Raw genomic sequence first — 13,762 nt, forward strand, 5'->3', positions numbered from 1 at the left:
ATCAGCATCATATAGACGTTGTCACAAGAATAACCAAGAGACATTGGGAAGGTTTGGGGCAGCCACCCAAATAATATTTCCCAGCTACAAAATCTGTCAAAAGACAAATGTCTTGTTCACACAACTGAGTCCAAAACAGAACTGAGTATTATCTTTAAGATGGCAGCTTTTAAACCCTTAAGGGGGAAGTGATGTCATCAGGACCAGAACCAGAAGTGATGTCATTGGCTACCTCAAAACAGGGCGGGATTTCCTGAGAATGGTCTGTAAGGAATTGAGAGAGAGAATTAGCGCACTTCGCCACCCCCTGGTCCGGCATGGAACTACGTTTATTCAGTCCCCTTGGTTGTCCCCTAAACACGCACGTGTGACAACGTGTATATACACATTTTCTAAACAAAGTCTAAAGCCTGCTATTTTTTCCTAAAAGCAATATGAAATATTAACCAAGTGTTACAGTGGGTTGAAAAAGTATTCGACTCCCTCTGGAAAGCCACCATATTTCCATCTTACATCATTACAATCTATTAAACCCTTTTATTCCTCTGTGTACATATAATTTGAAACTTTTAGAGCTTGGTGAACTAAACAAATACAAATTGACAAAAGTAACTGACCCCTTCACATGACACACAGTCAATACTTGGTGGTAGCACCCTTTGCGGCAATAACTGCTTGCAATCACTTTGGATAGACATCTACAAGTTTAGCACATCTGGGTGGAGGCAATTTTTTCCATTCTTCCTTGTAGAACTGGTCTAATTGGGCAAAGTTTGAAGGCTTTTGTTTGTGAATTGCAATTTTGAGATCATGCCACAGATTTTCAATCAGATTCGGATCCGCACTCTTGCTAGGCCACTGTAAAACCGGGATCTTCTTTTTGTCAAATCATGCTTTGGTTACTTTTGCACAGTGTTTCGAGTCCTTGTCCTGCTGAAAGTGGTGGTGTCATCCGAGTACCAATTTCAGGGCTGATGTTTAAAGGTTTTCTTCCCAAATCTGGATATACTTCTTACTATCCATTCATCCTTCAATATGGACAAGGGACCTAGTGCCTTCCCTAGATAAGCAGCCCCAATACATGATGCCCCCCCCCCCACCAACCCCCAACCATGCTTGATGGTAGGTATGGTATTTGCCCTTCCATCTGCCAGACACACACAGGCTAAGGAGCTTGGCAATTTTCTTGGCACCTTTTCCATCTTTAAACTTCTTAATCACGGTGCATCTCAAGTCATTAGAAAGTTCCCTTGTTTTCATTTGTGTCAGATTTTGAGGTTTCACCAAATAAGCCACTTGTGCTGATTTCTCAGTTGTATGTTCCTAAGAACTGGCCTAAATAATCACTTAGAGACCAGTCAGCAAGCTAGAGGATGAATGGCTTGATTGTTTACTCCTGTTTTCATTAGCCTCATTGCATTGTTAACAATCATACAGTCTCCAAGCTCTTAGGGCTCGAATACTTAGTCAACAGCAGATTTCATGGATATGTTCTTTTTTCGTTGCAGCATAATTTGATAATTATGATTTTTCAGTGAAAATGTATTGTCCAAGAGGCCCACATTTATATGTAACAATATGAAACTAAACATGCATTATCAAAGAAAAAATTTTGCAGAAAATTTAAACTTTGTCTAGGGGGTCAAATACTTTTTCAACCACTGTATTTTAAAAAGAAAAAATGATTCATGAATAGTTATACCTCAAAGATAAAGAGTAAATTGCGTGTTTTTCCTAATGTTTTCTGTTTTCTATCTCCCGTACTTACAGTATATTGGAGTCTCCATTGTATGAATTGCGTCTGTGTCTGCCAGTCAGTAGACTTTGCTGTTTCTCTCTGTTTACAGACAAAGACAAAGCCTCTCTCACATTTTACATCAATTGCTCTTAACATCTTTTTTTTCCCTTTCCATCATCAATGCTTTACTTAAAAACTGACATTTAACAACCCCCATGTTTTGTTAACATAAGCATCTTGTACACTTTCTGCCTTTTAAACCCTCAGTACTCACAACGTGGTGTCTTGACCTAATTTGCAGACCACTCTGCTTCTGATGTAACCAATTGGAGTTAGGCTTACTATGGAGACATAAACACACTTTTAGCATAACTCATTTAATGAAAATAAACAAACATCCACCCATTCATCACTGAACTCTTTTTAACAGATTTCAAAGTTCCAACAGCATCAGACACAAAGCAGCGACCAATTCTAGACAGACGTTAGTCCGTCCACAGGCCCACTCATGCACACATCTCGACACTCCTATCAGGTCCAATTAGAGACACCAACTCACCTAATCTGCATGTCTTTGTGACTAAGAAGCAAACCAGAGAACTAGGAAACAATCCCATGCAAACACTGGGAGAAGTCAGACAGTAAAACAAAGCAATGTGAATTGGGGGATTGGGTTGTCAGGGGCTGGTGGCAGCTCAGAACTGAAACATCTCTTCTCTTTAAAATGTGAGTGACTGAGTGTTTCCAAGTTGTTTTCTGATATTTAGAATATCAGCCATACGATTTTTTCAAATAAAAGAAAAAGATTCTTTTATCAGTATAATTAAAAACTGGAAGTTGACCTGTCATTATGTTTTGAGTTTATTTTCTATTGGTAGTAAGCTGTTGTACACCAAATGATCATCTCTTTTTACAGTTCTCATTCTGAGCTTTGTATATTTACATTAAAATTTGGATCTGTCTTTTTCTGCAGGTTTACAAGAAAGTGACACCCTCTCTCCATCATCATCTCCTCTTCACTGCAAACTGTCTCAAAATGAAAACATAAAGAAGCCGGAGTCTGAAGTAGAGAGTTTGTTACCAGCCCATAGCAAACAATTCTTCACCAGTAGTGATTTTCAAACACACAAACAAATTTTTACTGAAAGGCCACATTTCTGTTCTGAATGTGGCAGGCAATTCTCTACCCGTTGTCCTCTTCAGACTCACATAAAACTTCATACTGGAGAGAAGCCATATTGTTGCTCCTCCTGTGGCAAACAATTCTTGCAAAAATGGCATCTTCAGTACCACACAAGAACTCATACTGGAGAAAAGCCATATTGCTGTGCTGAATGTGGCAAACAGTTCTCCAGGAGTTACTCTCTGCATTATCATAGAAGAATTAACACTGGAGAGAATCAATTTTGCTGTTCTGACTGTGGTAAGCAATTCTCCAGAAATAGCTATCTTCATATCCATAGACGGACTCACACTAGTGAAAATCCATATTGCTGTTCTGACTGTGGTAAACGATTTCACACCAGTGGTAATCTTCAAACTCACAGATGGGTTCACACTGGAGAGAAGCCATATTCCTGTACTGAATGTGGCAAACGGTTCTCCAGGAGTGACACTCTTCATTCTCATAGAAAAATTCACACTGGAGAGAAACCATATTGCTGTTTTGACTGTGGTAAACGATTCTCTAGAAATAGCAGTCTTCAAAACCACAGACGGATTCACACTGGTGAAAAGCCATATTCCTGTACTGAATGTGGCAAACGGTTCTCCAGAAGTGACACTCTTCATTCTCATAGAAAAATTCACACTGGAGAAAAGCCATATTTCTGTACTGAATGTGACAAACAGTTCTCCAGGAGTGACACTCTTCATTCTCATAGAAAAATTCACACTGGAGAGAAACCATATTACTGTTCTGACTGTAATAAACAATTCTCTACAAGTAGAGGCCTTCAGGTTCACAGACAGATTCACACTGGTGAAAAGCCATATTCCTGTTCTGACTGTGGTAAACAATTCTCTACAAGTAGCAATTTTCGAAGCCACAGACGGAATCACACTGGTGAAAAGCCATATTCCTGCAATGAATGTGACAAACAGTTCTCCAGGATTGACAATCTTCATTCTCATAGAAAAATTCACACTGGTGAAAAGCCGTATTTCTGTTCTGACTGTGGTAAACAATTCTCTAGAAATAGTAATCTTCAAACCCACAGACAGATTCACACTGGTGAAAAGCCATATTCCTGTTCTGACTGTGGTAAACAATTCTCTACAAGTAGCAATTTTCGAAGCCACAGACGGAATCGCACTGGTGAAAAGCCATATTCCTGCAATGAATGTGGCAAAGGGTTCTCCAGGAGTGACACTCTTAATTCTCATAGAAAAATTCACACTGGAGAAAAGCCATATTCCTGTCCTGAATGTGACAAACAGTTCTCCAGGATTGACAATCTTCATTCTCATAGAAAAATTCACACTGGTGAAAAGCCGTATTTCTGTTCTGACTGTGGTAAACAATTCTCTAGAAATAGTAATCTTCAAACCCACAGACAGATTCACACTGGTGAAAATCCATATTGCTGTTCTGACTGTGGTAAACGATTTCACACCAGTGGTAATCTTCAAACTCACAGATGGGTTCACACTGGAGAGAAGCCATATTCCTGTACTGAATGTGGCAAACGGTTCTCCAGGAGTGACACTCTTCATTCTCATAGAAAAATTCACACTGGAGAGAAACCATATTGCTGTTTTGACTGTGGTAAACGATTCTCTAGAAATAGCAGTCTTCAAAACCACAGACGGATTCACACTGGTGAAAAGCCATATTCCTGTACTGAATGTGGCAAACGGTTCTCCAGGAGTGACACTCTTCATTCTCATAGAAAAATTCACACTGGAGAAAAGCCATATTTCCAAAGAAATGGAATAGATTCAAAGTGGAACATAATCTCTAATAATGAGATACTGGCAAGGACTGTGAAAGTTTTGAGAAATTAAAGCAAGGGATAGAAGCATATAAATTGCACAAGCTAAACAGTAATCTCAAGAGAACAGTGTCCCAGCTATACAACAAGAAGAGACTAGAAAGATTGAATATAAATAGAAAGTGCACCAAATAATGCCCTAAAATGCATAAAATACCTAGAAAGGCAGCTGTATCTCCAACAATATGTAAAAACTGAACAAGGAAAACGTTTTTGTAGTTTAAAGAACTACACAGAAGAGAGGCATTACAGAGGATGGTGTTAAACTGCACTGAATACATCCTTATATTTAGGGTAGGCAAGACTGGGTGAACTATAAATCAACTGGCAATTCCTAGGTTATAACTGAAAGTGATGTTAAAGGAATAGAGCTGTCAATCTTCTTTTCTGCGGAGAAGGAAAAGAGAGGCCATTATTAGACAGCGCCAACACCTGGATTGGCGGAAAATTACCTCCCATGCACATGCACATGATAACATTAAGTGATTTACAAGACTGTGCATCCCAAGATTTAAATCACAAGGTCAAATGAATGCAAGAGTTTTATAGGAGAAGAAAAGAGAAAAATGAATTTAGAAAATCATATAATTATACTAGCCAAATTATAATTACAGCAGCAAAAACTATCCATATAGCGAACAAATAACTGAATGGTTGCATTGGTTTTATGAATAATAAGTTTCCTTCCTCTTGATGTCCTGTCTTTTGCCATCACTTCTGTGAGTTAAAGAAAAGACACTGCGTGTGCTAAGAAGGAGGAAAAATGTTAAACACAAAAATGTCACGACTACTGGGTAAAGTTCACTACTGTCACAGTCATGGACAGACAAGACCATATTGAGAAATGACCCCCTGTGAGAGGCAGCATTGATGTTTAAAATAAAACCAGTGACATGACAGTTTAAACTGGACAGATAACTGCCAAAATAATGGAGCAGAAGAGGCAAACTGAGAACAAGAAGAGAGGAGAACTAGTGTTGTTTGTCATGTAAGAAATGTCTCCAAAGGTACTGCTCTTAGAGTTCTTCTTGAGGTCCCCGCGATTGTAATCCAAGAACAGATTGCACTTGTTGTTTTAAAAAATGTTTGATAAAGTTTGAACCCCCCCCCCCCCCTTCATGTTCTACTATTGAGCCCCAACTTTGCCCTATAAAGACACTGAAGATTTTCTTAGTACACTAAAGTCTCTTGAGCGTCATCCTCACAGGGAGTAAGACTGAGCGATAGATTTGTCATCTGGAGCTCCTGTACGTAAAGGGAGAATGTGTTTGTATTGTCAAGGCCAACAACTAAGACTATGGAGGAATATCTCCGAGATGACCTCCAAAATGGCTTCATTAGACCTCCAGCAGGCCAGCATGATGTTTTCTTCTTGTTTAAAATATTGTTATTTACATTCTGTGTGTTGATGTTCAGGAATTAAATAAAAAAGTTCAAAACAAGTGCCCCCTCTTCACTGACTCCATCTTTACTTAGTCGGCTCACAGGCTCCTCAATTCTTTGTAAATGTGATATTTTTACTGTAGTGTGTATAATCTGGTGAATGTAAAGAAACAGAGGAATGGAAGATGACTTTCGGCAGCACCAGTGGACGTTATGAATCCTGTGTGATGGCCTATGGATTGGCCAGGGCACCTGCTGTCCTCTAATCATTAATGAATGACATTGTTAGGGATGTTTCAGGGGTCTTCATGTTGCTGTATATTTATGATATATTTATTTTCTCTCAAGGCACAGATCAGTATGTGAACATGTTTGAAGGTCTTCTCTAGGCTGTGTAAAAACAGATTATATAAGTAGAATTTAGCAGATCATCTCTGTTCTTTGTTCCAGTCCAAAGTTTCCTCAGTTTACAATTGTAAAGTCCCTGAGAATTTAAACAAACTTCAGTGGTTTGTAGGTTTTGGCCTCATAAACACAGAAATCCTCTCTTAAATCAAATCCTCGCCATATTTGTAAGTTTTAAGGCTTTTCTGTCACCTATGGACACAAAGTTCCAAAGACTGTATTGTAAGCTACAAAAGCAGACAAACTATTTTTAAAATGTATTAAAGAACACTTCACTTTAGAACTCTGATTTATGTGCTAATTAATACTTACCATGATTTGGAAGAACTTACATGGACTTGGAGAAACATTTGAAGGTTTGGTCTTGGACACCCCCTCCCCATTCAGACACTGGTGTCCATGTTGTGTGCTGGTGACCAGGCTGGCAGTTGTCACACGACTGAAGTCGATGCCACTGGTGACATCACCTAATCAAGAGTTCATTACTTGAGATGCTTTACTTTATTTGCATTGGTTTTCTTTACATTTATTTTCTGTAAAGTGGTGGCCATCACTGTTCATGGCTTCACCCACTCTCACGTTTTCACCAGCTGTTCATATTCACATCACGTACATGCATTTTAACATCTGTTGTATGTTGTTTTCACTTTTCAACAAATTTTAACTGTTACTTTATACATTTGAGGCTGACAAACAAGAAAAAAACATCTGAGAGTTTGGTAAAACCTTAGGATGACCAAAATGAACTGTCTGGAATATCATTGAGAAGAAAGAACACACTGGTGAGCTCACTAATCACAAAGGGACTGGTAGGCCAAGGAAGACCACCACTGCTGAGGACAGACAAGCCCTCACTATGGTAAAAGAGACCCCCAAATGCCTGTCTGACAGATCATACACAGTCTTCAGGGAGCAGATGTGGACATGTCAGAGAAAACTATCAGCAGAAGACTTCATGAACAGAAACAGAGAAGTCACACTGTAAGATACAAATCACTAGTTAGTCACAAAAACAGGATGGTCAAGTTACAGTTGAAAAGGACTTAAAAGAGCCTGCAGAATTCTGGGAAAAGGGTCCTGTGGACCACCGAGACAAAGATGAACCTGCATCAGAGTGATGACCAGAGCAAACTGTGGAGACAAAAAGGAACTGCCTAAGAGCCAAAGCAGACCACCTTATCTGTTCAACATGGTGCTAGTGGGGTTATAGCTTGGGCATGTATGGCTGCCACAGGTCCTGGTACACATATCTTCACTGCTGGTAGTAACACAGTGAATTCTGAGGTGTATGGAAACATCTGATGTGCTCAAGGACGTACTGTGTATGGCTTTTGTGCTGATCCTGGCAGCCAAGATTTTCGATTCTGAACAGTTTGTGTTTGTTATTAGCAGTTCTACTGATTCCAGGCCTTAGGCTCTTGATTGGTTGAAAGAGTTCGGAGTAACATTTTGGGCATCACTGTTCCTTGGTTACTGACAGTGCTTCGATTCCAGATACCTCAGAATAGTTCAAATACAGCAGCCATAAAATTCAAACAATTAGTATACCTAGTATAAAGAAAACAACAACAACAAAAAAAAACTCCACCATCCAGGTGTCTTCATTTTAAATGATATTCAAAAGAAAAGCTGTTCATAGATTTATTCTTAAGGTTTTTTTCTATCTTTCATTTCCAAGTCCTGTGTCTATTTAAATTCTGCCTTACAGATCACCGCCATTGTCAGGTCCGTCTCTCCCAGCAAACTCCCCTTTCAGTTTTTAATTCAGAACGTCTTTGGATTTGATTCCTTTATCATGGAGTCTTGTAACCTCATTCTGGTGTGCAGCCATTTCTACTTAGAATCCCCAATATCAAAAATGAAACATGCATAATGATATTAAGGATCGGCGTCCACCAGGCTGAAGTTGGCTGCTTATTCACCAGCTGTTCCATTACATTCCATTAAATTCTGTTATACACCGCTACAAAAAAAAGAAGGGACCACTCAATCATTAGAGTCTTAACAGCAAGTAAACGAAGCTTCTGGGATCTCAGTCTGTCCAGTTAGGAAGCCTAAGTGATTGTGAATCAACTTCACCTGCTTTGGTGTCAATGAAAGTGACAACAGGTGACCTGCAGAGGTAACAGCAAGACAACCCCTCAAAAAAGGGAATGGCGGCCACAGTCAATTGCTCTCTCCTTATCCTTCCTGACTGACTCTTCTCTAGTTTTGTGTTTTGCTTGTGTCCTTCTCACTACTGGTAGGCTGAGGTGGTACCTGCAGTCGATTCGGGTGGCACAGGTGGTCGAGCTCCTCCAGGATGGCACCTCCATACGTGTCGTCACAAGAAGGTCTCAATAGCATGGAGAAGACACCAGGAGATGGGCCGTTACATGAGGAGAGCTGGACAGGACCATAGAAGGGTATCAACCCAGCAGCAGGACTGGTATCTGCTCATTTGTGTGAGGAGGAACAGGAGGACCACTGCCAGAGTCCTACAGAATGACCTCCAGCCGGCTACTGGTGTGCCTGTTTTGGTCAACAGCATTCTACTATAACTCTGGTCTGGTGGCACACACACACACACACACACACACACACACACACACACACACACACTGTTTAACGCTGTTATACTAAGAATCGATATGCATCTCTCCGGACGATTTGACACACCCAATAGCAAACAAGGAACAAAAGCTGTTCTACGGGCAGAAGGGGGTGCAATGGAATATTACAGAAATAGTAATGAAGGTAATCAAACAACTTACTGAATCCAGCAGGGGGTGCAAGCTCCATTGTTGGAATAAGCTCTTTTGTAATTGTGGTGTGTTACATAACCTGAAATTCTATAGATATAATATACAAAGGCGATAGATACCTCTCCCTTAGTGATACGGCAGTAAAAAATCACATAGGAGAAATAACTTAACTTTCTTTAATGACGGTTTACATGGTATAACAGACAAGGAAGCCATGACAAGACCTTCAGTAGGGGAGCCCGATGTGTAGAGTCTGCCATTTTCGTCAGTGTGTTGGAAGGATTTTCAGGATTGGATGACATTATCTCCCATCCATCCATCGGCTTCAAAGGTGTGCCAGGCAATGTTCCAAGGCTTTATACTCTTTCTTCATGTGCAGGCCCTTACTTAGGTAAATCATGCCATTCCAAACAAGGAAAAGAAGATCCAATGTCATGCTGTCTCTGACACACAGAAATAGTACAATGCCCATTTAGCAGTTGTCCTTAACTTGTCTTGTCTTAAAAATCTTCCCTAGAAGTTCTTATATGCTGAACTCCTATGTGCTAAATCTGGCCTTGTGTTAGCTGTACATGTTAGTGGATTTATAAAAAAAATTTTTTACAGATCACAGTGACATATTAAACTTATATACTTATTACACTTACTAAATCATTTTTTCAGTCTCATGTATCCTAGAATGAAGATTTTACTTTCGTAATTCATTCAAAGTTTAAAACATAATAGGTTTACTGCCCGTCTTCAGTGTGCCTTGTTGAAATGTAGACTACTGCTTCATTTGGACTTTTGAGCAAACAACAACAGTCATATGTTTGTATTAATGTGACTGACTTAATTAAGTGTACACTCAAGTTTCTGTGAACTCACTTAAATTAGGCAAACTGCAAATCCGTATTCATATGTTCATTGAAATCCTGATTCCCTTCAGTTGTTGCTTAGTAACAGTCGGCATCAAGCAACAGTAAACTTCGCATATCTAAACTTTTTTGTTTTGTTTTTTTTAAACCCTGTCACACACGTGCGAATAGGAGGACGTTGTATGGACCAAGCAAAGGTAATTCCACGCCAGGCCAGGGGGTGGCAGGATCCACTAAACCTTCTCCTGTTATCTCTACAGACCAGACGCGGGAAAATCTGTCTGAATCAGAGCTGATGATGTCACTTCCGGTTCCGGTGCCCAGACTGACGTTGGAAGAACATAATTTCCGGTTCCCCTACATCACGTCCGGTCTGGATCCCTTAAAGCAGCCATCTTTGCAAACCCTCAGCATTTCTGTTTTGGTCTCAGTATTGTGAACATCTCTGTGCTATTCAAAACCCATTTTGCAGCCAGGAATATTAAACGGGTGGCTGCCCCAAACCTCTTCAAGTGTGTCGAGTCTGTTCATTTTCACAACCCCTATACATAAATGACAGACGACATCGATCTCATCGCTGCAATTGTAACTGTTCCTCTGTCTCAGCGATGGGAAAAGACTCCAAAAGGATTTGGGAAGTTAAAGGTAGTAGTAGTAGTTGTAGTAGTTTGGGGCGGCTATGAAAACATCCATCCATCCATCCATCCATTTTCCAACCCGCTGAATCCAAACACAGGGTCACGGGGGTCTGCTGGAGCCAATCCCAGCCAACACAGGGCACAAGGCAGGAACCAATCCTGGGCAGGGTGCCAACCCACCGCAGTGAAAACATCACTAGTCAAATTTAAACAAACAAGGAAGAAGCAAACATATCTGAAAATCAGATTTCCTCTAGCAGCTCTTCTAAATACAAAATCAAACCCAGACAGTCAGAGAGAGCCCGGCGTGTAGAAGTATCACTGCCAAGAGATGACTCCACATGGAGTGTCACTGAGGTAATCGGAGCAACAAAAATGGCTGACCTTTGGTCTGAGGGTAACAGTTTTCATCATGCGAATATCGTGAAGTCCAGAGGATCCACCACACTCTGTTTATATTTAATCTGCGACTTCACATTTGAGTTCTAAGAATTCCAGCAACGATGGAAATGATGACTTTGACTTTGATATATCCGGCATCGTAGCTTTAATGCTCACGCCTTACTGCTGGAATTATCCGGCACATTTGCCTGTGGTTATGTGAATGCCTGGCGCGTAGTATAACTGACAGTTTGGCGTGGGTATTATTACTACATTGTATTTCGACAACTCTGCGCTTGTTTTGGCCGGTCACGTGATGTGATTCGGAAGTGAAAGCTGTGAATATGGCGAAACGTAAACTGACTTCAAGTGAGGTTTTGCAGGCGATTTTGGACAATAATTCTGATCATGATTGTAGCAGTTCTGAAGAAGATTTTAGCGACAATGATGATCAGCAACGTGCGCTGCATGATACTGTGAATGAAGACGCATTGGATGACGGCGATGAGTGGGTGTATCCCCAGCATCTCAACTGGACTGCTGCCCGAGGTGATCTACCTTTTCTGCATCCGTTTGAGGCAACGTGTGGCTTTACTGTTGATGTAAACAGTGATGAGCAGTTTTATGAGCTGTTTGTGTCACCTGCCTTGATCAGACATTTTGCTCATCAGACAAATCTGTATGCAGCACAGTTTATTGAGAAAAATCCCAATTTACCTCCACATTCCCGTGTTCGTGCTTGGGTAGACACTGATGAAAACGAAATGATAAAAATTCATTGGGATTTTGATGTTGATGGGAATAATTAGAAAACCAGATATTGAGATGTACTGGTCTACAGATCCTATGTATGCAACACCTATTTTTGCAGCTGTCATGACACGTAACCGATTCTCTTTGCTGCTGAAATTCTTTCATTTGAATGACAACAGAAATGAGCCAGATAAGAAAGATCCAAACCGCGACCACTTGTTCAAGCTACGTCCTTTGATTGATCATTTATTTGAAGCATTTCAGTTGCCCTACATGCCAGGACCGTCAGTTACAGTTGATGAAAGTTTATTGTTGTGCAAGCCTGAGAAAAGGTACATTTTGTGTTTTATTATGGAGCGTTCGATCAGAAGAAAATATGAAGCTGGTTTTAAATTAAAAGTCGTTGAAGTGGCGAAAGAAATCGGTAACTGCGCTGCTGCAACAAAATTCGAAGTGTCTGAGAACCTGATGTGAGATTGGAGGAAGCAAGAAGATGTAAAAAATAAATAAACAAATTAAGTGTCGTAATTTTGAACGGGCGTATAAGTCGGAGTAACTCCCGCTTTCTTCTGAGTTTTGCTTCTCCTCTGTTCGATGATTTTTGGCTATCAGAGTTATACAGTCATGGCCGAAATTATCGGCACCCTTGGAATTTTCCCAGAAAATGCACCATTTCTCCCAGAAAATTGTTGCAATTACAAATGTTTTAGTATACACATGTTTATTTCTTTTATGTGCATTGGAACAACACAAAAAAACAGAAAAAAAGCCAAATCTGACATCATTTCACACAAAACTCAAAAACCGGGCTGGACAAAATTATTGGCACCCTCTGCTTAATATTTGGTTGCACGCCCTTTGGAAAAAATAACTGAAATCAAGCACTTCCTATAACCATCAACAAGCTTGTTACACCTCTCAACTGGTATTTTCCGACCACTCTTCTTTTGCAAACTGCTCAAGGTCTCTCAGATTTGAAGGGCGCCTTCTCCCAACAGCAATTTTGAGATCTCTCCATAAATGTTCAATCGGATTTAGATCCGGACTCATTGCTGGCCACTTCAGAACTCTCCAGCGCTTTGTCTTCAACCATTTCTGGGTGCTTTTAGAGGTATGTTTGGGGTCATTGTCCTGCTGGAACACCCATGACCTCTGACGCAGACCCAGCTTTCTGACACTGGGCCCTACATTGCGCCCCAATATCTTTTGGTAGTCTTCAGATTTCATGATGCCTTGCACACAGTCAAGGCATCCAGTGCCAGAGGCAGCAAAACATCCCCAAAACATCTTAGAACCTCCACCATGTTTGACTGTAGGTACTGTGTTCTTTTCTTCGTAGGCCTCATTCTGTTTTCTGTAAACAGTAGAATGATGAGCTTTACCAAAAAGCTCTACCTTGGTCTCATCTGTCCACAAGACGTTCGCCCAGAAGGATTTTGGCTTCCTCAAGTACATTTTGGCAAACTCCAGTCTGGCTTTTTTATGTTTCTGTGTCAGCAATGGGGTCCTCCTGGCTCTCCTTCTATAGTGTTTCATTTCGTTCAGATGTCGACAGATAGTTTGAGCTGACACTGTTGTACCCTGAGTCTGCAGAACAGCTTGAATATGTTTTGAAGTTGATTGGGGTTGTTTATCCACCATTCAGACTATCCTTCGTTGCAGTCTTTTATCAATTTTTCTCTTCCGTCCATGTCCAGGGAGATTAGCTACAGTGCCATGTGTTGTGAACTTCTTGATTATGTTGCGCACAGTGGACAAAGGAACATGAAGATCTCTGGAGATGGACTTGTAGCCTTGAGGTTGTTGATATTTTTCCACCATTTTTGTTCTCAAGTCCTCAGACAATTCTCTGCTCTTCTTTCTGTTCTCC

The 13,762-nt window shown here is 40.5% G+C and overlaps 2 protein-coding genes across 2 annotated transcripts in view; one reads left to right on the forward strand and one right to left on the reverse strand.

Annotated features, from left to right (window-relative positions):
• Window positions 1-4,744, forward strand: part of LOC114663433 (zinc finger protein 665-like) — a 21,443-nt gene extending 16,699 nt beyond the window's left edge. Inside the window, exons 2-3 of the mRNA XM_028817202.2 lie at window positions 2,712-2,810; window positions 3,072-4,744. Of these exons, the coding sequence (XP_028673035.2) occupies window positions 2,712-2,810; window positions 3,072-4,744 (1,772 nt within the window). The remainder of the gene's footprint in view (window positions 1-2,711; window positions 2,811-3,071) is intronic.
• LOC114664587 (gastrula zinc finger protein XlCGF57.1-like) overlaps window positions 1-13,762 on the reverse strand; it is a 536,731-nt gene that overhangs the window by 199,498 nt on the left and 323,471 nt on the right. The window lies entirely within an intron of this gene.

This window comes from Erpetoichthys calabaricus, chromosome 1, assembly GCF_900747795.2.
Source record: "Erpetoichthys calabaricus chromosome 1, fErpCal1.3, whole genome shotgun sequence".
Taxonomy (NCBI): domain Eukaryota; kingdom Metazoa; phylum Chordata; class Cladistia; order Polypteriformes; family Polypteridae; genus Erpetoichthys; species Erpetoichthys calabaricus.